The following is a 26,599-nucleotide window of genomic DNA, read 5'->3' on the forward strand; positions in this document are numbered from 1 at the left end:
AGATGAATGATGATGCTGCCATTTCCCTATTGGAGATGGGAAAACGATCAAAAGGAGGCATTTTTTTGCTTCCTTTTAATCAGGAAGAAGAAAAAGCTGAAAGAAAAAATACAAGACGCCGATTGATGTTATATCAAACAAAAGAGAGCATCAATTACTGGCTAGATAAAAAGCGGTCGATTGAGGGCCTGATAAGGAATACGGTTTGACGTGTTGTCACAAAGCTAATGGCAGGTGTGTCACATCCTTTTCTTTTACCGTTCAATTTTGTTGAGTTTTGCTTTGCTAGTAGCATTAAATTTGGTTAGATCTACAGATTCCACCTCCAAGCCAACAAATTGTAACATTTTCTTTTTTTCGCATGAGAAGGAAAGTTGGAAATTGAAGAAAGAGAAAATTAGCTTAAGAAAGGAACAAAAAGGTTAGTAGTCCAAGGAAAGATACAATCGAACCGAGGAAGCAGAACAAAGACCCACCAAACTTCCTGCATATTAGGAAATGCAAAAAAAAAAAAAAAAAAAAAAAACCCAACTTTCCTCTCCACACAACAACCCATGTTTCTTTCCCAAAATCAACCGTCTTTGCACTTTGCTGGAGGTACAATCCTCTTCGTCCACACCACATTTGTTAAAAGGAAGGCTCAGATAGATATTTTCCTCAAAATGGAGCCGTTGACGTTCGCTGAAGCGTGCGCTTTTTGGAAAGTTGAGCAGCAGCAGCTACGCGTAACTGCATGCCCCCAAAACAAGATACAAAGTACAATGTCAATACTCAATACTCAATACTAGTAAAATTCTTCATAGACCAAATCAGTTTCCGAGTTCCAAGCATGTTAGTTTAGTGTTGGGTTATTAGATTTAGGTGAAGCGGAGCACAAGTATTCTAATACCAACGAGGAAACATAAATTAGTGGGTCGGGTCCTTTCTCTTTTCTTTTTCTTTTTTTAGGCTGTTTCATAGGTTATCTGTCTGCTAATGGAACTTAATTTTGCCCAAGTTACCTGTTCTTGCTGTCTCTTGAGTCTTGCATTCTCTTCCATAAGATGGGCAACTTCAAGTTCCAACTCATTTGTATAAGCCTGCTAGAAAAGGAATATCAGGAACGAGATATTTTCGGAGTTAGGAAACTATCTCAATATTACGGAAAATGACCGGGAAAATAAAGGCACTAACTACCTGTTTCCTAGCTCTTGATCGAGCTGCAGACTCTCGGTTCTTGATCATGCGCTTGTGCCGTCGATCACCAGAACTGCTATCTGATTCTTGGACCTTTTTCTTACCAAACGAAGCCAAGCTAGAAGATGAAGCTAGACCCTCGAATGGACAATTGAAAGTGGACAAATTCGAAATGGGGCCGCTTTGCAAACGAGAGTTAGACCGGAGAGAACCCGAGTTATCAAGAAAATCAAAGGCCGGACCCGAATTCAGGCTCAAAACAGTGGCAGGAGGTGGAGCTGGAGAGCCATAAAGTGTGGCCTCCCCGATTGTGGAGACTCTATTGGTTGGTGGGTCTTTGCTGAAAGGTCTGGCGAGAAAATCCTGAAGGATAAAATGCGGGTTGTGAGGATTTGGGTTTACAGAGAGGCCTTCCCTGGAAGTGTGATCATGTAGAGAAGCAAGATTAATATCTTTCCAAACCTCTTCCATAGTTTTGGATCTATGGATTTGGTTGTGAAGATCGGCAGAAGGAGACGAAGAAGTTGATGATGATTTTGAGGATACTGAGGACACTCTATTTAAGCTTATTGTTGCTTTGTTGTTGTTGGTGTCCTCCCCACCTGACGATGACAACATTGGAGGAAAAACAGAAGCCTTTGTTGACAAGTAGTGTAAACTGATATACCAGCACTGCTACTACTATTAGAGCTCATCTGGTTATGACTCTGCAGCTTTGGCCTTTGAGTTGGGAGTCTCTGTTGTTGGGAAGGACCAAGGAAGACATATATAGTGTAACTACTACTTTATAGCAATAGGTGTGGTGTGACTTCCCTCAGCTGCAACTCGCTGAAAAATTGGTCCACATTGGGGGCAGTGGGGTGCACTAAAGCTCCTTTTTAACTCAGTACTCCATATTCTGTGGCCTTAAACCTACCCTCGGTTAATATGCACAATAAATGTCAATAAATCATACCACCATGGTACCTTATCGCTTCGTATATACGTTTCTATATATATAGCAAGCACCTTACCATTGGAATATGATGCTATAGCTATATATAGCAGCCCCAATATTATAAACGATGATAAAATTATTATGCCATTTACTAACGTAAAAAAAAAAATGAAAGTTCTGATTTAATATGATTTTTTAAAATATTTTCATACTGTCAATCTGAAAATTATTATTGTTATTGTACTAACATAAAAAAAAATGAGATGATGATTCTTATATCTAGTGGTGAAATCAATGCTTTAATCATCCAATCAGTCAAGTTAGCATTTGTTGATAGTCAAGACAACGATTAGTTTAAGCCAATCTGACACTTAGTTAATATCATAAAAATTAATTGATCACACCAGTACAAGCCAAGTAATAAAAAACAAAATTTTTATACAGATAACTCGTTTTAACCCTTTATTCATTGTCACTTTTTTTTTTCTACCTTTTCTTTCTTCCCTTACTTGTTACACCTTGTTAGTTTGAGTAACGTAACACGCTTTAAAATCTCGTCTCGGACCCTTGTCACTTGTTAATCACTCCAACTTCCTAGTCAATGTCCCAACAAGCTTCCAGCAATAAACTCGGTGACCGAAAACACCGTCAACGATGATGGGATTAATAATAGTACAAAATTGCACGTATTAAAAGCATATAGATGGATGATATAGAGCAAGTGGCTGTCTCTCCAAGTCTATCCTTTTTTCTAGTGGATCCATCATCCTCCTTCCCCACTATGAATCTCATTCCCTTTTCACTTTATTTTATTTCTTCCACCTTCGTTATCAGCCTGACCCCTAGTCATCCTTTTGTTTTCTTCGACGAGCGTCATCTTCTTCCACACCCACAAAGAGAATATTGGAATAAAACTTGTAATGAATGAACTTCTCTCTTGCTGATTTATCCTGGAAAATGTAAAAGAAAATACGGCCGTTTGAATTTACACTTCGCACTGCCCACCTTAATTTAATACTATAGCATTTTTCATATTTTTGTGAGTTTGTGTCTCTGGCTTCCTCCTAAAATCAAATAGCATATCTCATATGTAGCTACATTTTCTACCATTTTTTTTTTCTATTGCCATCAGGATCTTTGAGATAGCCATGGAACCTTGAATGGTAAATTATTCTGATGCATTATAACCATCTTTTCTAAAGATCAAATTAAAGTTCTTGGTGTACCATAACGATAACATTGGTTCACAGAGTTAGCTAAATTCATTCGAAAATTTCGCTTCTTTGTTACTAAAAATATGAACATACATCTTCATTTCGAACAAAAGGATTGTGTGATTATGGTGGTTTGGTTTTCATTCTATTTCTTCCGGTTTTTGTCCAAAAAAAAGTTTGAAGCTAGGTGCTAGCTTGACGCGATGCAAAGCACCTCATCTTTCATCATTGGTATCTCATCACTTAAATTAAAAAAAAAAAAAAATTAAAACTCTGTTAATTCATCATACGATTATTAACGGTTGTCTTATTATCAAATATCAACAAAAGTCATATAATTATTTGGCATTGAAATTTTACACTAGTCTTCATTTTTAACAAGGTTTAATTAATTAATCAATCAATCAGGTAGATATTTTAAATGCCAGAAAAATGTTTATATTCCGGACATGACAAAATTATATTTGGTCGTGTTCCGTAAACTTTGGTTTTTTGAATAATTTGAGTCCAATTAACAATGATGTTTGCTACTATAGTTTTTTTGTCTGGTCCATGAAATGCAACATGACAAAAATAAAGTGCAATTATTCTTCTAGTTTTCTGTTTTCCTTCTTTTATTTTTAATGCTTTTACTTTTCTTTTCTTGAGTTTCTCAATGGAAAATTACGTTCGAATATTAATAACGGTGTTCCCTTCCACTCGTGACTATGAACATTAGGAGATCAACAAGAACAAATGTTGTCACTTGCACTGATTCATTGAGCCAACTGCCAATAGAAAAGTTTGAGATCTTAACATCATAAAACAGTATAAATCCGAAGCCCATCAACTTCATAGGCATTGAACCTCAAGTTAAAGTTACTGATCAGTTAAAACATACTAATACTATACCGTATTTGCCCTCTGACCAATAATAAAAGCGGCCGCGGTAACAGTATCTCCCCAAAAGTCTGAAGACTGAAGATGAGAGTTTTGTTGGAATTATTTGAAGGGAAGCGGAAAGCTGAACTTTGATGTGATGGATTTATCATTTTCCTCAATTGAATCAACAAAACTAATAACGATAGCAAGAGAAATTAAAGAAAGAAAAGATTAGTAGTACGATCTTTCAGGGGTAGCTCTGAGGACTGAGTAGTGGGGAGAAGGGATGAACCAAAGCATCGTGCCGCCATAAAAGAATAGGTTAAGATTGATCGATCACTCGTCAGTTTCTGAAGGGATTCTCCAACGCTCTCAGATTTGGACACCTGTTTTGTTCATAGGGTAAAATGTTGCGATTGGCTCTTCCCTTTCAGACTCTCAACTTACTTTTCTTGGACAAACCATCTTCTCTTTTGATCCCTTCACTGGTTACTTATTTACTTAGGGTTCATATTAATAGGAGGTAAAATTAGCTTTGACCAAATTAAATTAACGTTAAAAATGAGATTAATTATTATAATAATAAAATTAAAATTAATGATCAAATATACATATGAACGTAAAAATAAAATGATAGTATAATAAATTAAAATAAAACTTATATATAATAAAAATTTAAATTATTTAATATTTATAAATTAATAATTAATTAAAAATTCTAAAAAATTATTTTTACATTATAATAAAATTTATTTGTTAATTTAAAAATTGAAATAAAAATTTGTGACATTTTTGGATTAACATAAAAAAATAAAAAACAAAAACACAAAGTGACCAACTGGACAAAAAAATCCGGTGACCCATGGCAACCAATTGCAGCAGGACAAACACCCATTTTGAATGTTCACCGAGATGAGATGAACACGCAAAAAGATGGCGACCAACCCCCACTGGATCGGATTGTATCCAAAGGGAGCTTTAGTTCTCAGGATGCCGCCCTCCCCATTTTCATTATAATATTCATTTATCTATGGGAAATGTTTTATTAATAAGCTTTAAAAGGAAATCATGCAAAGGAAAGAACGTAGTGCAGGGTTTATATTTATAGGCTCATAGGCTATAAGACCCTCAAATGGCTTTTGTTTTTTATATTTTTCTTCCTCATTTTCCAACTTCATTAACAAAAAAGAAACATGAAATATCCCATCTTCATCTGCAAAGCTCAGACCTTGAAGGAAAGTAAAATGACTTGCACTGAGCCCACTTTGTGGGTCCATCTCAGACTTCAACTTTTATGAGTATTTACCCACATTCTGATTTCTGAAATAGATTCATTTGCAGAATCCAACAATAAATTTATCATAAACACCAGAAATAATCTATAAACGTATGCTAATGGATAAGGGAAATGACAACAATTTCTCAGCTAACCCTACTACATATCCACCTGCATGAGAAATTTTTGACTAGGAATAAAAATTCTCTCTCATCGAGTTTAATCTTATTATTTATTATCATGCCAATAAGTAAATTTCGTTTGCAAATTCATAATGAAATAGTACTAGAAGAAGAAACAAAAAGTAGTCCGCAATGGACATGCATCGGTGGTCATATGGACAAGAGAAGAGGGGAGAGATTAGACAGACTACCTGAACTCTCACGAGACTAGGATATTAAGTGAACAGCTGTCGACTCTGCATTGCACTGTCCCAAACTCTTTCACTTATTTCAGAAGTCTACTGTACCGGCTGCAACGACTGAGCGAAAACCATATCTGCAGGGTCCACTCCACACCATTCCCTGCTGAGCCCAGCACTGTATCACCCTTTGTCTGTATTCTGTGTGAACAGTTCACCACACCCAATTCTAACTGATGGAGTACAAAAGAGAAGTACAAAATTGTGTTTTCAATCAAATCTTGTACTGCAATTAATTAGTTCAGCTGGTATAAGCACCATAGATCGATCTTATCTTAATCTTTACTAATTAAATTTTCAATATTTGATCTACCACTCAAGCACTTAATGTTCACCTAATGCAAGAACCGCTCTTAAGAACAGGAGAACCTCTAATTGATTAATAAGAAATTAAGCAGGTTAAACGTTAGCAAAGGGCTTTAACTTCTGCCTTGGTAGAGCTGGTTGAAAATTGGAACTAACCATAGATCAGTGGTCAGTTAGCAGTAAACAATTATGTTAAGCTTGGAGATTTTGATTAAAGGAAGTTACGGGTTTATTTAAACATAGGATTGGAGGAATAAGAGAAGCAAAGATGATAGTACTTTTTAAAGTTAAAAGGATAGTTTTCTCACTCTATTCGGAGTCTGATTTGATCGAGACCCGTCTGCCTTCCATATTTGAGTTCCCAGAAAAACGTTATCAATCAGATTCTGATTCTTATTCTTTAAAATTGGTGATTGTCCGTTTAAAGGCCACGACCCTTTGGAAGGTAATAGAGCAATGAACATTAACCGTTGGATGCTCCCATCAAACTAAGAAGCTCGTACAACGAGACAATCAAGTGGTCTGAAGGTGGGTCCATGAACAGTAGTAGGGCCAGGGGGAGGGCTCGGGCAGGTAGGCACACGAAAGGAATTGACCTTCTATGGGAACCACCATTTTCCATTTCAAAGGGCTGTTGTTTCATGTGCATTCAGCCACTTCCAGTTCTACCAACCAAATATATCCTACCAGGCTACCCTTTTGTGCTTCTCTTCTTGTGTTTTTGCTATATATGCCATGCAACACAAATCGGGTAAACCTTTGCCTAAAAAATGAATCCCCCGAGCTTTTAAGATGCACGGTAGCTACAAACTGAGAACAAGTGTTAGCAATTCTATGAATGTTACTAGTAGAATCGAGCAGAGAACACTCCCGCACTCCCTCCCCGCCCCTCCCCTACCTTTCTTTCTTTCAAGAATGTTTTATATTCTCAGAGAAAATGCTATTACCCCCTGTATTATCCATTTCTGAAAGAGGGAGAAACTTTGCTTTCTATAGCTGAATATTCTTGCTATTTCAAGCCTACGTCTGCCCTTCCTCCATGCATCCACATGATCTTTCTCCGTGTGGGGTTTTTAACAAACGATGGTTTGTAATTGACCACCCTTCGGCTGACAAAAGAAATAGAACAACTGATTCAGAAACATTTATTGAACATGGTTTAAGTCCTTCATTATCATATGTTCTAACCAACACCTAACAGTTCACCATCAAACCACAGCTTTCGAATTTTACCCATCAGATCTTACCTTTGCAAGGAAAAGGTTGTGCCTGGTCAGGTCTTAGGACTCAATCTAATACTCCATTCACATCGGATATTTGACTAAAGGTGAATTACTGCCTCATTCTCATTTTAAGAACAAAGATTATAACAAGTCCAGTAAGCAAAGATTAATAAATAATACCGGTAGTTATATTCTTCGATAACGAGTTAAAAGTACCAGCGGCTCCAAAACTCAAATCACACATCCAGTTGTAACTTTGTCGTTTTCAAAGGTTTGTCCCACAAATTAAGGACAACTTTACGCAGCAAATGCACGTCCTTGACATCTATAGATACATAAATAAAATGCAATTCTTGGTAAATGATGTAGGCCTTGAAGGGAGGAAACCATGTTAAAAAAAAAAACAGCTGAGGGGTAACTAGGGGAAGCAAATCAAAACTCCCCAGATTCAAACACCAATCAAGCCACCACAAATAGTGAAAGAAAACCCGTTTTTAAAAAAAACCAATACATACAGCCACAATAATTTCGTGCTACTAGCTCAAGTCTAAAAGGTTCAAATTCTTTTTTTTCTTTTTCCAGATCTTGTTTTCGTTTTCTTGTAATGTTTTCTCTAATTTGCTGCACGATGAATCATATTTCATCGTGCCAAGGCAAAACCACTTTCTTCAAGAAAGGCAAGATAATCACCCATGGTCTCAAAAGCATCCTCGGCTCTATCTTCCAGAGGAACTTTAGCAAAGAAATGTGTTGTGACACATTTAGCTTATTTTGAATTACTTGCGGCACCACCTTGAGCAGCGACAACAGTTCCCTCACTTCTGAATAGCTGTGACTGATTATTGAAGTCCCCCGATGATGATCTACCTGATAGTCCATCAGCATGAGAATCTTCTTGGCTCCTTGGACCACTCTGCTTACCATTTCTCTGATCCAATGAAATATTTTGAACACGAGCAACCAGCGTAACATCCTGAACAGACATGATAGGGAACTGAACAGAAGGTGGCATTATCCATCGCATCCAATCACTCCGCTTCCTTACTTTGTCACCCTAAAATGTAAATGCAGAGGTTATTAAAACAAAAGAAACCACACCATTCTAGTCATATTATGCGGAGCTCCATTCTATCAGGACCATCAATTAAGCATGAACAGTATGAGGCACCGTGTGTGTATGTGTGCATGTATGCATGTCTTGGAGGTGGGTCAGAGAAGCAGATAGTAAAGGGAAAAGTTTCATTATTGATCAATCAATGAAGAACATACAACCCAGGATTTCATTCTAGAAGATACCTGCACTTCCACAACTGTTGAACTCTGCAGAGCATCCAATATAAGTTGAATATTATCAGTCAAAAGTGAAACCTGAAAAGGAGAAGCCATAGAAAAATGTTGCCTTTGCACAGATAGCTTTAAAAAACAGCTCTGGGAGAAGCAAAATCATACTACAAGCACATCCAACAGCCAAGCTTCTGAACTTAGATAGGTATAGCTTCAAAATATATTTCCAAGGAGAAAGATACAAATTTTAGAAATCAACAAGGACAAAATCCAAAAGTTAGGACTTCCAGAGGATGACAGTAGTTTACTACTATTTATAGGACTAACTCTAGAAAGTGACGCTCACTACCAGACCTGGAATGTGGAAACCAGGAAAACCAGTAGGTTAATTACATTGACGTTGTTTAACACCACATACCTTTGGCAAAAGGTTTAAATGTTATACAATCATCCTATAGCATTAAATTCAAGAGAAATCCAACAAAGAAAAGCAAAAATTGGAAATGTTATTGACCTATTGAATTTTCAGGGTTATTAACTAGTAAAACAAGAATATCAAATTTCTTGTGCATGAATGTTCCAATCAATTAGAAATGTTATTAAGATATGATCAAGTTAACTATATGCCATTTATTAATATTCCAAATTAAAAACAAGACCATTACCCCTTGTGCTTGATCCAGCTCTTCATTAAGAATTAAAAAACAAAAATTTTATACCATCTGTAGGATGAGTTGGTACAAAAGCAAATGGAAGGACTACAGGATTCACAGTACTTCGTAACAAGTAATGTAAGCAGTTGCTTATACATTAAATATCTCTAAAAATAGACAGAGTACTTCTGCCAGTATCTAAAGGATGGGGATTGCATGTGTGTGGGTGGGGGATATCCATGTATAGAAACACAGATTAACTGTATGAAATGCCTCAACTTCATGCTAATCTTATACTCCCTCCATCCAAATTAAATAGTCACATTTTGACTTTTTTGGTCAAAATTTTTAAACTTTGGCCTCCTATTATTTTATATTTATTATTGATAAAAATATGAAAAAATATATTTTAAAAACTCTGAATGAAATAGTTTCTAAATATATGTTTTATAAAATTTAATTGATTAAATATTTAAAATAATAGAGGTCAAAGTTAAAAAATTTTGACAAAAAAGTCAAATGTGACAATTTAATTGGGATAGAGAGTGTATATAAATATAAAAACAAAACGATGGCATGAGAAATTGTGATTTCAACAGTGTTGGTGCATATAGTCAATGATGGATACCCAACATGCCACATTATGTTTGCAACTTAAACAAAAAGGTTGTAAGCCTTAAACATTTAAAACTATATCTAGAAAGCAACTTGCAAGAAATTAGCACTAATTCTCACTCTAAGGTTTAGCCAAAGTATCTAGCAATTAAATACAAGAGCAGTCGGTACCATATGAAAAGAGTGACCAACAATAAGAGCAATTATAGGAAACATAAGTAGCACAAAATAAAACATGAAAAGGTTATTTAAGATTATAGACAAGTGCAGAAAGTAGGGGCGAAGCCAGAAATTTTGCAATTGGGGGGGGGGATATATACATGATTAATCTGAATGTTAAAATATCATATGAAATGTAATTTCTACTTATTAATGTAACCCTCATAAAAAATCAAAGATTAAAAAATGTAAGAAAAATTAATTGTTTTCTATTAACATCATAGAAAGAAAATAGTAATTGACACCCCATAATTGATGATTTGATGTCAATATATTTATTTGATTGGTTGAGAAAAAAATTTAAGTAAATGACATTTTTTTAGAATATAATAATGTTAAATTAAATAAAGAATTAAAGATAATCAATTAATAATAGGCACAAAATTGAAAAGGTCAGTTTAACATATTATTGTATAAAGTTTACAAAAGATGGGCCAAATTAAAAAAAATAAAAGGGGGGGGGGGGGGGGGCATGGGGAAGTAGAATTTGACCCTTTTCTTACTTGAAAATATGCTGTTCTCAATTGGACTTTCAATAGCTAAGGGGGGCCAAAACCCCTGGCATCAAGACAAGGTTCTCTCTATATGAATTAAATTAACCAGAAAAAGCAACTACCAATAACATTTATCACCAAATAGTCATACAAAGTGTATCTTAAAATTTCTAGCAGTATTGTATTAATACAGATGAATGCTCCCTTCAAAAAAAAAAAAAAGTATGAAAGCATATGCTAAAAGTACAATGAAAATTCATGAACTAGCTCAACCAGAGCAAGGGCAAAAGTGAAAACTAGGTTTGTTGGGATTTTAATTTGTTTTCTTCAAAATAGAAAATTAGCCTGAAAATCTAGCAGTCAAGTGTTTCTCGAAATCTAATTTCTAGAAACAATTCCATAAAACCGGAATGATGAAAACCTCTGCAGACGTTTTCACCATTTTCCAAAATTTTGAAATTGCATTGGTGAAGTATCATCATCTCAAGGGGTTATTAAAACCACAGGTAAAATCTCAATCCTTCACATCTGCGTTATAGTGAACGAGGGTGCTGGCCTTTATTCTCATATCTATCTTTTCCCCCTCAATGTTTTCTGGAAAAGCTCCTCTCTCACAATCTTATGCTAACAGATTACAGAAAGCAATCGATATGTATTTTTCACTATTACTTAACTAACTTATTAATGTATATATTTAGTTTGCTTCTTCCAAAATCTTAAAATAAATTTGATTTTAATGATAATCACTTAGACTTGCCATTACATAATAAACGATTAGTCCAATAGGCATAGATGTTATGAACTTACAATGATGCTAAAGAATCAAAGTAGATCACCATGAAAAAGCTCTAAGCACAAGAACTATAACAATCAAATAAATGAAACCAGATTCAAAGTCTCCAAAAACACACCTTTTTGAAGCCTGCTATTAATTTAATAGGAACCCAGCCCTGGTCATCCATGTTCTTCCGCAAGTATATATCCCTAACTAGATTTTCATCACTGCAATAAAGAAACAGGCAGTTAGCTTCTAGGGTGACCTAAATTACCAAGATATGACCATTGGATTAACTAAGTTGACATAAGTCAACATGCAAGCAAAGTATTACCTGAAATAATAATCAATCTGATTCACGATACTAGCATGCAACAAATGGTCTTGAGGCTCTGGAGCAGGGAAAAACACCGGGGGCATTTGTGCAACAAATGGCACACCTCTAAGCGACTCTGGAGGAGGAGCTGGGACTAAATAAACATTAGATGGCAATTCTGAAAGGAGATAGAGATATTAGGGCAAACTCAGAATAACACTCTTCCCAACCCCAAAAAAGTAATAATAATAATAACAAAGTACAGCATACCGGGAAATCCAATGGGACCGGCAAAAGGGATCACATGCGGGGGAGCAATAAATGCTGCAGTATTAGGTGGTGGAGGTGGCGGCGGATGCCTCATTAACCTGGGAACAACTCTTGGCTGCATGTGACCATCCCTACTATTAAAGTTTCGACCATTCCAATCATGATTTCCATGGTCATGATTGCGCCTGCCTCCATAATTCTGATGGTGAGAACCATCTCCTCGTGGATGCGAACCACCATTACGATGTCTGAATGAATTCCGAGGGTGTGGGTGATCATTACCACCAGTATGAGGCTGTGACACAAATCCACTTCTCTGCATATGGTCCTTAGAAGAAGGGCTATTCACAGGTGCTTCAACCATAGAACTCTGAGGTGGTGGCTGGGAGAGGCCACCATTAGATGCTGAGTTATTATTATTTCGCTTCATTGACCTCTGGCGTGCAGGCATTGAATGGTTTGGAGTTGAATTTGAATTTGAGTCTGCACTGTTGTTCACTTGTTTCTGTGAAGACGATGACAATAATGCACTTCCACTCCCCTACAATTTAGGCAACATACAAAACCATCAAGACTAAGCAGCCTCAGAATCCAAAATCAAACAAAGTTACTTCATACATAACTTTGGGCGAGCGGATCTCTAAATACTCATTATATACATAAATAACATCTATAATTCAGATTCCTTAAAATGAAATATAATTCAAGTAAACCCTAAGACTGGATTAAGAATTTAAGGTTCCCTGTATTTTTTTTTTTGCCCAATTAAGATTCTTTGCATTTAATCTCTTGCTTACCAAACAGATAACAAAACAAATTGGAAAATTAATTCATTTTAACTTAGTTCAGTTTAAACAGGTTATTTTAGCTATTTAACAGTTGGTAATAAAATACTTGAAATGGTAACAATTAAATTAAATCAATAAAGGGCTTAATTTTTTTGGAAACAAACCTGGGAAACAGGGACAACAGGAGAAGATGATCCATCCGCTGAAGCTCTGGGTGAATCAGAAGAGGATTTGGAAGAAACCCTAGCGGACTCAGACAAAGCAGGCCACATGTGGGCCCCCATAACGGACCCAATCTCGGCAGCACCGTTAGAAGGCTTGTTCCAAGCCGGCCTCTTACCGGCATTGCCATTGGGCCCAGCACTCGCATTCTCCACGCCTTCCTCTTCGACCACGTTGGTAGCAGGTGGCTCAATCACAGCCCTTGATGGTGACGACGAAGAAGAGGAAGAAGGCGATAAAGGAACAGCCGCGATCGGCTCCGATTCTCCACGGACGATTTGAGTCCAGGGCGAAGAAACTGCCCTCGTGGCACGACGTGATTGGTTAGGGCTACTGGGAGAGTGATTAACAGCTGTCGCTGCAGCGGAGGTATTGAAATTAGCCGTATTAATATTTGCAGCCATATCAAACCCTAATTAAACAAAATTGGATTTTCCTTTCCTCTTTTTTTTCTAAGTCGACAAGTTGATCGACCGGGAAAAACACTCAAAACGGAGAACAAAATTTTGATTGAAAAATAAAATAAAAATATTAGGACGAGAAAGAGAAAGAGCTAAAAACTCAAGGTTTCGAAAATGCAAAACTTTGGGATTCTCCAAAAAAAAAAAAAAAGAAAAAGGGATTCGATGATCCGATCGGCGAAAAGAGAGCGATGGAGGCTCTGTAAGCTCTGCTTCTCTATCTCTCTTTCTCTTCCTCTTTCTATTTTTCTCCCTTATTTTTCTTTTCTTTTTACTTTTATATTTGCGTGCGTCTCTCCTTTTATACTTCCTCTGCTGCTGATGGCTTGCTTAACTATTGGGTTTTTGGCTAGCTATTTTGGTTTTACGATATTACCCTCAAGTCAAGGATATATTTTTGTCAATATAAAGGTGAAATTGGGTAATTTGACCGCTGTAAAATCTGAAATTGGTGCTTTCAAAAGTTCTATTTACAAAAAAAAAAAAAAGAAAATAACTTTCTAATCCAAATACTAAAAACGCCCATAATTTAATTTTATCTCATCCAAACATTTCATCATTTTCCGTCCATATTCTTTACATCCATTTAATCATTTCTTTTTCATTTTCTCCTTTCCTCGATCGACCCTAATCAAACCTAAACCAAATTGAACCCCAAAAACAATAATCAAATCTTTAAATCACAAGTTTTTGACTAATTAATCTATCAAAGGTAAAAATAGTTGATTATTTGTTAAATATTGTTTCAAATGAATTTGGGTTTATGGTTTTTTTCGTGAAATCATGTATTGTGAATTTGGTTTTTCATAAGTTTTAAAAACCTTACGGAAATGGATTTTTGTATGCTTTTAAAGGCTTATGGATATGTAAATCTGTAAGCCTTTAAAAGCTTATGAAAATTCATGTCCATAAGTCTTTAAAAGTTTTAAAATTGAACAAATGCAACAATTCATGTCCATAGATTTTATAAACTTTTAAAGACTTATGGACATGAATTTTCATAAGCTTTTAAAGGCTTACAGATTTACAATATAAAGTTTGTATTGTAATATAATACAAAAGATCAGTTTTATTCAAACAAATGCAACAATTCAATATTTGGATATAGTTTAATTTGCTATGGATTTCAATTTTAAAGTCTAAGCGGTGTTGCTGAAAAGAGAGATTATTGGTAGATCGGAGGTTTACCGTGTCCATAAACTCCATGTGCTTAAACGTTGTAGGCGCTTGTGTATGTTGAATGTACTATGAGGTTAGGGTATGCCTCTTTCTAAAAGCAATTATTTTTGGGAGAGTTAATAGCACTTGAGGTCTTAAAAGAATTTAAGGAACACATAATTTTGTATGAAATGTACAAGCTATAAACAAGTTTCCATTAAAGTTAAAATTTTTTTTAGTAATTTTAATACCAATTGTTCACTTCTTGATGATATATTTTTAACAATTGGTATCCCTAACATTTGCTATAAGCTTAAATATATGTGCTTTAATTGTATGCTTAATTGAAATTAATGTTTTATGTTTAAAGCACATTTGTTAAAAACATGATTTATGAGTAACATGCATATCATTCTTTTATCTTTTTACTCATAATTATCATAAAGTAAATTATGAATGATTTTGTGCCAAATTGCTAAAATTGGATACATTGATACATTTATGCTTTTCTATTTGAATACATATATGCAAAATTTTTATGTATATTATACTTGAATACATGCATTCAATACACTCTTGATATTATTGGTATCATGCATTTTGTCATATGCCTTGAATTGATCTCTGTTTTTTTTATAATAATAAAAAAGGAGAGAGTTTATAAATATTTCTTCTTGCACGTTTATAGCAATTGGTATAAAAGCTTTAGTATCTTTTTATAGGTTTAATCACCTTGAGTAAAGATCCTATGGTTCAATTTAGGTTTCAAAATGATGTGAAAATCCTTAAAGCTTTCATGTTCGATAAATATGAGTTTTGTGAATATAGAATAAGGATGAAGGTGTTCATAATGGCCCAATACTTTGGAACATGAAATGTGATGGAAAAAGGGCTCAGTACTCTTTGCAAATATGCTAAATATATAAAGTAAATAATAGATGATGTAAAGGCCAAGTGCATTCTTTATGGAGCTTTAGGTGATTACAATTTCATCTTGGTCTCAAATTATTCAACCTTTGATAAGATATGGAGGAAGTTGGATGAGTTATATGAAAGTCAAATTTTCAACCAACATGTATCATCTCTTATGACTATTAACGAATTAGAGGTAACCTTTAATTTTATTGATTCAAACTCTTATACTTTTGATGAGTTACAAGATTTTTACAATGATTTAGTAATTGAATTTGAAAATATGTAACTGAAACATAAGAAAATGATTTCAAAATTAAAAGTTGAAAATGAATTTTTAATAAATAAAACGAATGATTTGGAAAAACAAAATGATATATTGAAAATGAAATTTTAAAGCTTCTCAAAATAGAAATGAAATTTTAGAAAAAAAATGTTGATTTGAAAAAGAAATTTAAAGTTTTGATGAATGAAAAACAAGAGCTTTTAAACAAGAGTTTAAATGCTAAAATGATTAAATATAATTTTTGTTATTTTCATGGTCATACTATACATACATGTCCTATAAAGAGAAATGTTCCATTTAGAATTAAATAAGTATGGGTTCTAAAAGAAACAAGAGATATTGTGACTAATTCTGAAGGACCCAAAGCAATTTGGATACCAAAAATCAAATAAGTAATGTCTCTTATAGGTGTGCTAGAGGAAAAAGCTACAATTTGATTTTAAAAATTGAAACTCTACACACAATAAAAATGAGTAGCCTCTAAGACTTTTTATTTGAAGTGAATTTATAAGTTGGTTACCTATTCTTGATTAAATGTCTAGTGCTTAATGGTTATTGGTATATGCTTTGTTGATATATCTTGAATATGCCAATTTTATTTGATATATATGAGCTTGATTGAGTTTGCATTTAATTTTTTGCTCTTAAATGCATGTGATGTTTGGTGAAATTGTTTTTGATAAATATATAAGAACTTGTGCACATGAATGTTTGATATTGATGACATCATACCTTGTAGGTGCTTAATTGCTTGAGAAATTTTTTAGGAGAATTGATGAATGCTTTAATGGATTTGTGGGATTACATGTGAATGTTCTTAAATGATAGATAAATTTAGCATATTTGAATATTGAACATGAATGCTTGAGATATATTTTATATATGCTTGATGTAATTAATTATATACTAAATTGTTTTTATATTTATGCATAAACTAAGGGGGAACACTCAAAGCTTAATGAATTTGAAATGTTAAGTTTTAATTTGAAAATGATTTTTGCTAGAGTCAAGCTTTAAAATATAAAATTTTGTTTTATTAAGTCTTTAATTGCAAAATTAATTTCAATATCTTATGTTAAATGATTTAAACTTGCTCAAACAAAGAAAACTTGATAACATGCCTTGATTTTAATTTTTTATAGTGTTACATGCAAGTTTCAAAGCTTTTTTGAAGCTTAAATGATCAAATCTTATTTTTGAACATTTTTTGGCCATAAAAATCATTTGAACAATTTGAAATTGTGATGGAAAACTTTTTTAACTGGTTTAAGGAACTTAAAATATATATTTAAAATTTTTACCCATCTTAGTAGCCTTTGTCAAGAAAATATGGGGTTTAAGAGTTTATTTTTTGATTTTCTTATTTCTAAGGCCTAATCACCACTTGACAACTTTGTTTATATTTGAAATTTGTTGGAATGGTTCAAGTTGATTAAAAATGAACTTGACTAGTTTTGAGATTTCTTAAGGTATTTTTCAAGCAAAAATGAGTTTTAAAGTACAAAAATAAAAATCCTAGACATATTAAGTTTTGAATGGATTATCTTATTGTGTTTTTGCATAAATATATTTGTTTGAATGGTTTTAGCTCGATGAATATGTTTCATATTTTTCTTTATGCACTTTATATGATATATATTGATTTGTGATTGTTAAAAATGTATATATGACCATGTTGTTTAAAATTGCTTAACTTGTTTATAATACTTAGATCTTGTGAAATATTTTTTAAACTTGCTTATTACATTCTAAATTGTTATAACTCTTGATTTATAAATTAATGAACATCTTGTACTTAAGTGATATATATTGATTCATTGTTTATATATGTTTTTGGTTAAGATATGTGCTCATATGATCATTTATTCAACTTGACCTTAATGCTTATGATTTGAAGATACTTAAATTTTTTATCTTTTTATTTTTAAAATATTTTTAAACATACTTCCGCTTGTGCTAAATTGATTCATTAATTTTGTGAAATATTTTAGAATTTGTGCTTAATTGACTTATCTTTTGGTTTTGGATTAAGTATTGATGAACTAATTGTGTTTAATGATATGTGTTGTTAGTTCATCTATTATTCTTGTCTAAGTGTGTGCATATATGATAAATATGACTTTTCTTGACTTGACATGGTTGCAACATGACTTAAGTAAATGATTTTCTTATGGTGCTTATTTTTAACTTAAGTCATTATTAATTATGGCATATAATTTATGTAGACATATTTATATTTTTGTATTAAAATTTTTTTGAATATGTTTTTGATAATAAATGTCTTCATTAAATTTTTTGTTTTCATATGGCCTAAAATTTATTTTGACATATTCTTTGGTGATTTCTTGAATATACATGATTATTAAATATGTTATCTTTGTGTTTATAAATGATCTAGAAAGATTGATATTTTGCACATTACTTAAGAACTTTTGCTTTAGTGCCACCATTGTGCTATATGATGTGTATTATGATGAATGGTCTATAGCTTAAGTTAATATTGAATGATCTACTAGCAAATTGGCAACTTGTGCTTAATGAGCAAAAATTTTTTTTACCTATAATGACTTAGAATATGGAATTAATTTTCTAACAATTAGTATAATTTTTATCAATTGATATTCTTGATGCTATTAATGAACATTTCTTTGTCAAGAATATTTTTTAAGTCTATACTAGGAGAACTTGAAATGAGCATGAATGAGCCTATAATTTTGGAATTTTAAGTATAGCAAGCAAAGTATATCATTCTCATCAATCAAGCTTAGTTTTGCTAAAATAAAGTAGATTAAAGAATTCAAAGCCAAATGAGCACAACAATAAAGCTTGACATGAATGGAGGTAAATATATCGTCTTTATAATATGATGTATGAGTTTGAATACATATACATGATTGCTTTGTGTTATAACGTATAGATCCGTGGACTCACCATTAGACATGGATTAGAGGAGTTATCACCAATCTTTATTTGTTTTGGTGTGATTGGTCATCTAATATAGATTTTGATCTGTAGAACCAGATTTTAGGTTCGGGAGTATGATTACGTGTGAAAAATTTTATAACACCCCTACAGCACCCATCCAAAAGATGGTATCGATTTGATTTCATATTATCCAAGCCTTGAACATGTCGGTAATTTATCAAAATATTTAATATTTAAAATTAGTCTTAAAATTATCTCGATAGTTTGGTAGCAATTTAAGATAATTCTCTCACATCAGGAATATTCATAGGGACTAATGTTCCACTCTGAAGAGACTCCGTTGTCAGATTTATTGATTTATTTTATTTGAAAAAATTAGTAAAATCTCTCAATAGTTTGATAGGACTTACTTTGAAGCAAATCTCCTAATAATTTGGTGAGATTTTGTTACAAAAATATTTTAAAAATTTTAAGAATTTTATTAAGTCTTTTAATAGTTTGATAAGCTTTAATTTGAAGGCGATCCTTCAATAGTTTAGAGGATAAAAATTATTTTTTATTTTTATTTTTTGAAGACTAATTTATAAAATTTTTCAATAGTTTGGTAGATTCCATAAATTTATTTGAAAAAGATTTCTTCTTTTTTTTTTAGCCTTATTGGAAAGGATTTTTTCCTTTGTTTCTTCTATTTTCCAAAAAAAAAAAGATTTTTTTTAAAAAAAATGAATTGCTAAATGAAATAAATAAAAAAACTAGTAAAATAAAATAAGATAAAAAATTGAAAATAAAACTTAAAATATGAAAAAAATAAAAAAAATGAAAAAAAAAACTTTACAAAATGGGTCGGGTCTGCATACGGGTTCTCAGGTAGACATGTGGATCTGGGGTGTTCAAAACGCTATTGTTTTGGACCAGTATAAAACCAAGTCTCTACGTTTAGCTTTAGAAATCTTTTGCCCACTCTCTCTCTAACCCAAAAATTCTTTCCCTTTTCTCTAAAAATCTACCCAAAAACTTAACTGGAATATGAAAACTTCATTGTTTCTGAAAATCTCGTTAGAAACTTCAAACTTCTGCCGAAAACTTCATCAAAAAATTCATATGTTCTTCCAAAATTCCAAAATTTTCCAAAAAACCTAGATTTTTCCTAGATTCTCCAAAATCCCTCCAGAAACCTTTCAAAACCCTTTAGAAGCCTAAAATCAAACCCAGAACTTCAAATCAATCATAGAATTCACAAATCAAAATTCCAGAAACTTTCTTTTCCTAGAATCTCAGAAACCTACTCAAAAAAAATTTTTAGACCTTATTTTCTCCAGAAATTCCCTTTCTTGTCCAGTTTTTTTGATTCTCGACTCAATTTATAGGCAGTATTAGAAGGATTTTTAGGAAACGGGCAAAATTAGTCCAAGCTTGAATCTTGGGAATGGTTCTATCTGAGCATGATCATGGGTTTCGATTTGATTTTAGTAGTTACAGCAATTTGATTTTGCATTAAAAATCTTTGACCATGTTGATGAGATTCTGGTCTGACCAATTTCAGATTCGGATTTCCTTATTCACGAGTAGATTCAAACGAAAAGGAAAGAAGAAAAACATAAACGTAAATAATAATAATAATAATAATAATAATAATAATAATATACTATAGTATAATAAATACAAAATACTATAATAACATATAATATAAGGTATTATACTATATACTATATTATGATAATACTAATAATAATACATTATAATATACAATAACATATTATACTATAGTAAAAAAAGAGAAAATCAGCCTTGATTTGCTTCGGACTTAGATAGGTGTCTACAGCTACTCTTCTTCGCATATCACCATTAGATAGAGATGATGCAGAGACCTAAACACCTACTCTATTCGAGTCCAATTAGCGAGTAAAATTGACCGAGACTGAACCAAGATCGAATGATTGGGATGATATCGTAAGTCTGAAAGCAACTAGGACTGAGCCAAGTTATAAATGAATGATCGAGACGATATCGCAAGTCTGAAAATGACCAAGACTGAGTGAAAGTTGAATGATCGAGACGATACTGTGAGTTTGAAAATGATCTAGCCTGAACTGAGATCAGATGACTGAGAGTCTGAAAAAGACTAATACCTAGTCAAGATTGTAGATTAATAACCTGAATGATGTTGTGAGTCCAAAAATGATCTGACTTGAGCCGAGATCAAATGACTAGGATGATGTTATGAGTTTGAAGATGACTAAGACTAAGTCGAGATCATAAATTAATGACTAGGTCAATGCTACGAATCCAAAAATGATCTAATCTAAGTCGAGATTGGATGACTGAGACAATACCATAAGTCTAAAAGTGATCAAGATCGAGTTGAGATCATAGATTAATGATCGAGACGATGTTGCGAGTCTGAAAATGATCTGGTTTGCATTGAGAACGAAACTTATGATGAATGATCATACAATGATATGAATGTATGTCCTATCTAAGATGCAGATGAAGCATTCATCATGGTACTAAGGCTTACACAATTTTCATCTATATTATTATTTCTGTACACCTCTGGTGAGGACAACATTTGAAATTAGTGGTTTTGGATAAGTTCATCAAGCTGTCATTGTCTTTTTTAATTTTTTCAAAGTAACACATAATTTTTTATGACTTTGTTCAATTATTAATCATTGTCTTAATTTTAAAATATAAGATGCAAGTTATACACTTTTTCTATTCATGACAAGGTATAAAAAGAAAAGGGCAAATATACATTAAAAGTGGAAAATATGATGAATATCATTTATTTGTATAAGTAATAAATTACAAAAGATGGTTAAGAACAAAATAAAAGTGTATAGGGATAGCTATTTAGAATAGCAATGCCCTAATATAAGTAATTAGATAATCATGATAACAAATCTTAGATTTTTTCAAAAATTCAATTAAAATATGATGCCCCAACACTTTCGAGCTCTTTAAAATTTACTATCTCTAGTATGCCTTTTAAGTGATGCCATATTCTACTCATCCAAGATACCCTCATTCAATTCAAGCCACCCTTTTGGGTTTTCAACTTGAAATTTTTTTTGTTTCAGTCACTTTTTCGGGTTTTTAACTTGAACCATTTTCTCTTTTTTTTAGTCAAGCAAAATACTTTTTAATAGCATTAGAATTAATAAGATTAGGAAGCTCATCTCCATCCATTTCTGACAAGATTAAGGCTTCTCTTGAAAATGCTCTTTTTATAACATATAGTCCTTCCCAATTTGTAGTCTATTTTTTCCTTTCGTCATGTTGAATTGGAATAAATTTTTTCAATACCAGCTTCTCTTCTTGAAATTAATGAGGTCAGATCTTTTTGTCTTGAGCTCTCATCATTCTCTTTTGGTACAGTTAACCATAACAGAGTGTTGCTAATCTCTTTTTTTCAATGAAATTTAGTTGTTCATAATACTCTTAGACTTATTCAACCTCTTCCAATTCCATTTCTCTTAGGACTTTTAGAGACGAGATTTCACCTTTTACTAGCAGTATAGCTTCCATTCCATAAACTAAAGAAAAAAGAGTTACCCCGATAGTGGTGTGTACGAAGGTTCGATAAGCATGTAGAGCAAACATCAATTTCTCATGCCAGTCCTTGTATTTTTTGATCATCTTTTTCAAAATTATTTTGATGTTTTTATTTGTAGTTTTCACTATCTCATTCATTTTTGGACGATATGAAGCTGAATTATGGTGTTTAATCTTGAACTGAGCACATATTTCTTGCATAATCTTACTTTTCAAGTTTTTTACATTATCTGATATGATTTTTTTTGAAAGCCCATATATGTAGATTATCTCTCATTTGATGAACTCATAAATCACTGATCTAGTCACAGTTGTAAAAGAAGCAACTTCAACCCATTTAGTAAAGTAATCAATCATCACAAAAATGAATCTATTCTCATTTAAGGCTTTTGGGGTAATAGGGTCAATGACATCCATTTCCCACATAGAAAATGGTCAAGACGGTGCCATAACATGTAGAGCACTAGGTAGAGTATGGATTTTATCAGTATAAATTTGGCATTTGTGACATTTTTAAGCATAATAAGTACAATCTTTTTCTATTATCAACCAATAATATTTGGCCCACATAATCTGCCTGGCCATCATATGCCTATTTGTATGTGCACCATATACACCATTATGGATTTTTTCAATAATCTTTTTGGCCTCAGAGGCACTTACACAATATAGTAACACTTGATCTTTGTGTCCCAGAGCTAATATTCTCAGAACTCTCCTATCATTTTCTATTACTTGATGTAGGTACTACCAATTCTTTAGATATCGCATAATATCATGATACCATAGATTGCCATCTTCTTCTTCCTCTAGGTTGGCATAATGCACCGACGTATTTCTTACATCTAATTTGATGGGTTGAATTTTAGTGGTATCATTAATTTGCACCATTACAACTAAAGTTGCCAAAACATCTGCTATTTGATTATCTTCACGAGACAAATGTTCAAACTTGATGTTTTCAAATTGCTTATACAACTCTTAAGTGTATTTATGGTAAGGGATCAGTTTTGAATCCCTTGTCTCCTATTCACCTTTTAGTTGATAAACAACCAATGTTGGATCTCCGAGCACCTCTAATGTCTCAATTTTTTTATCCACAGTAGCATGCAACCTTATAACACAAGCTTTATATATAGCCACATTATTGGTATAGTTAAAGTTTAATCTTACTGTTACGAGATAGTAATGTTCCATTGGAGATATTAATATTGCTCAAATCCTATACCCAAGGCATTAGCAGCCCCATCGAAATATATCTTTCATGTTTCATCCTTATCTTCTTCTATTCTTAAGATGGCCATTAATTTTTCATTTGAAAAGTTAAGTTTCATATGTTCATAATCGTTAGTGGCACTATCTGTTAGAAATTCAACAATGACATTTCCTTTAATTGCCTTTTGGCCATATACACTATATCATATTTTGAGAGCATCACTTGTCATCTTGTGATTCTTTTTGACAATGATGGCTTTTTAAAAATGTATTTAATGGGATCCAATTTAGCTATGAGTCAAGTTGTATGATAAAGCACGTACTGCTTGAGTCTTTTAGCTGTCCAAGCCAAAATCTAACATATCTTTTTGAGTGATGAATACTTGGACTCATATTTTGTAAACTTTTTACTCAAGTAGTAAATCCTTCTTATTGGATTCATCTTGCTGCTCCAGTACGTATCCCATTGACTTCTCATATACCACTATGTATAGAATTAGTGGTTTTTTCGAAATATGTGGTGCTAATATTAAAATATTTGATAGATATTACTTGACCTTATAAAAGCTTTTTGGCATTCCTTATTCCATTCATTGAGATTATTCTTTTAAAGGAGTTTGAAAATAGGATTACATTTAAAGATGAGTTGAAAAATGAATCGAAAGATATAGTTCAGTTTGCCTAAGAAACCTTGAACCTCTTTTACGTGCTTGGTGAGTATAAATTTTGGATGGCCCAAATTTTGTTTGGATCAACTTTTATCCCTCTTTCACTGACTATAAATTCCAACAGTTTCTCTGATTTGGCTCCAAATGTACATTTAGCTATATTCAGCTTGAGTTGAAACTTTCTTAACCTTTCAAACAATTTTTTGAGATTAGCTACATAATCTTCTTATTTTTGAGATTTTATATCACGTAATTCACGTACACCTCAATCTTTTTATCCATCATATCATGAAAAAGCATTACCATAGCCCTCTGATAGGTTGCCTTAGCATTTTTCACTCCGAAAGGCATGATCTTGTAACAAAAAGTTCTCCATATAGTTGTAAATATAGTCTTTTCCATATCATCCAAAGCCATATTTATCTGATTATAGCTAGAGAATCCATCCATGAAAAAAAATATTGAGTTTCAGGCTGTGTTGTCCACGAAAATATCTACGTAAGGCAAGAAAAAGTTATCCTTCGAGCTAGCTCTGTTTAGATTTCGATAGTCTACACACATTTGTACTTTTTCATCTTTTTTGGGGACAGGTACCATATTAACCACCCATTCAGGATATTTGGCCACTTGTAGAAAGCCTGCATCAAATTGGTTTTTTACTTTTTTTTTTATTTTCAATAACATCTCTACCTTCATTCTTCTCAGCTTTTCTGTATTGACTTGCATTCTAGTTTTAGTGGTAACCTATGTTCTACTATTTTAATGTTAAGCCCAAACATATCTTGATAGGACCAGGTAAATACATCTACAAATTTTTAAAGCAAATCCTCTAATCGTTGTCGATCAACCGTCAGAAGTGAAGTACCAATTTTGACTTTTTTTTTATTTTTGACATCACCCAAATTGATTATTTTAACAACTTCTTGATGAGGCTCAATAGATTTATCCTCATGCTCAATTAATCTCATTAAATCTAGAGATAAAGTGTATTCTTCAGAGTTTTCTTTAGTATGAGTTTATCAGTATAATATGAGTATAGATGAAATAATTATTATGTCCTTTATAATAGACAAACTTCAACCATCATGGAAAGACTTTAAAAGAAGTTTGAAACATAAAAAATAAGAAATAACTTTTAAGACTTTGGCTAATCATTTTCGAATTGAAAAAGAATACAAAAAATAAGAACAAAATTTTAATTCTGGTGATGCCAAAGTTCATGTTTTAGAGGAAAGACAGACTACAAAGCTTGATAAAAAGAAGTTCAAGTTCAAATAGATTGCTAATAGACCTAAATTCAAGAAAAATAAGAAAAACTATTGTTACCATTGTGGTAAGCCAGGATATTTCAAGAAAGAATATCGATTGCTATAAAAGAAAAATGATTCCTCAAAAGGGGATACTTCTAAAAAATTTATTACCATGATTTTCGAGATCAACATGCTTGAAAATGATGAATTTTGGTAAGTTGATTCTAAGGTAACAAAACATGTGTGTGAGGACAAAAGCATGTTCAAAACATTCAAACCAAGTGAATATGGCAATGTCTTTTACATGAAAAATTTTTGTATAGCAATAATCAAAGACAAAGGGACTGTTGAACTTGAATTCACTTATGAAGAAACTCTAACTTTGAATTATGTTTATTATGTACCAAAGTTAGGAAGAACTTAGTGTCTGAAAATTTGTTGAACAAGTTTAGTTTTAAACTTGTATTTGAGGCAAATAAATTTATTCTATCTAAGGAAAAAAATTTTGTTGGGAAAAGGTATATGTATGAGAAAATGTTCAAACTCAATATTACTAATAAAAATAAAAATGTTGTTTATGCTTACATGGTTGAATCTTCATATTTATGGCATTATAGATTAGGTCATTTAAATTATAGAAAATTGATTGATATGAGTAAGCTTTTGTTTATTCCTGAATTTAGTCAAGACATTAATAAATGTAATACATGCATGTTAACTAAGATTACTAGAAATCCTTTTCCTAAGGTTAAAAGAAATACAAAGTTACTTAAGTTAATTCACAATGTTGTTTGTGATATGCATAATACTCTTACATTATTTGGAAAGAAATATTTTTTCATATTTATAGAAGATTGTACTAGATCTTGTTATGTTTATATGTTATATTCCAAAAATGAAGTACTTGATAAGTTGAAAATATATAAATCTGAAATTGAACTTTAATGTGAATCTTTTATCAAGTGCTTGAGATCAGATAGGGGTGGAGAATATTATAATTTAAGTTACTTTGAATTCACCAGAATAATCTACCAAGTTATTGCTCCTTATACACCATAACAGAATAGTGTAGCTGAAAATGAAGAATAGGGTTTTAACAGAAATGATAAATGTAATGTT

At 32.5% G+C, this 26,599-nt stretch overlaps 2 protein-coding genes across 3 annotated transcripts; both read right to left on the reverse strand.

Annotated features, from left to right (window-relative positions):
- Positions 1-13: 13 nt before the first annotated feature.
- On the reverse strand, positions 14-1,949 carry FD (Basic-leucine zipper (bZIP) transcription factor family protein). Its single transcript, XM_022884986.2, has 3 exons — positions 1,177-1,949; positions 1,002-1,079; positions 14-729 (listed from the first exon to the last, which is right to left on the reverse strand). Exons 1-3 carry the CDS (start codon positions 1,792-1,794, stop codon positions 658-660), a joined length of 768 nt encoding a protein of 255 aa, XP_022740721.1. The 5' UTR covers positions 1,795-1,949; the 3' UTR covers positions 14-657.
- A 5,939-nt stretch (positions 1,950-7,888) lies between these two features.
- Positions 7,889-13,816, reverse strand: LARP1C (winged-helix DNA-binding transcription factor family protein). Of its 2 annotated transcripts, none has more exons than XM_022884100.2 (6): positions 12,993-13,816; positions 12,041-12,581; positions 11,789-11,948; positions 11,591-11,681; positions 8,711-8,782; positions 7,889-8,468 (listed from the first exon to the last, which is right to left on the reverse strand). In XM_022884100.2, exons 1-6 carry the CDS (start codon positions 13,452-13,454, stop codon positions 8,181-8,183), a joined length of 1,614 nt encoding a protein of 537 aa, XP_022739835.1. In that variant the 5' UTR covers positions 13,455-13,816; the 3' UTR covers positions 7,889-8,180. The 2 variants fall into 2 exon arrangements, with proteins under 2 accessions (XP_022739835.1, XP_022739836.1); XM_022884101.2 differs by having other exon boundaries at positions 11,789-11,918; positions 12,993-13,765.
- Positions 13,817-26,599: the final 12,783 nt, after the last annotated feature.

Source organism: Durio zibethinus, chromosome 10 (genome assembly GCF_047325235.1).
Source record: "Durio zibethinus cultivar Kanyao isolate XHJ-2024 chromosome 10, ASM4732523v1, whole genome shotgun sequence".
Taxonomy (NCBI): domain Eukaryota; kingdom Viridiplantae; phylum Streptophyta; class Magnoliopsida; order Malvales; family Malvaceae; genus Durio; species Durio zibethinus.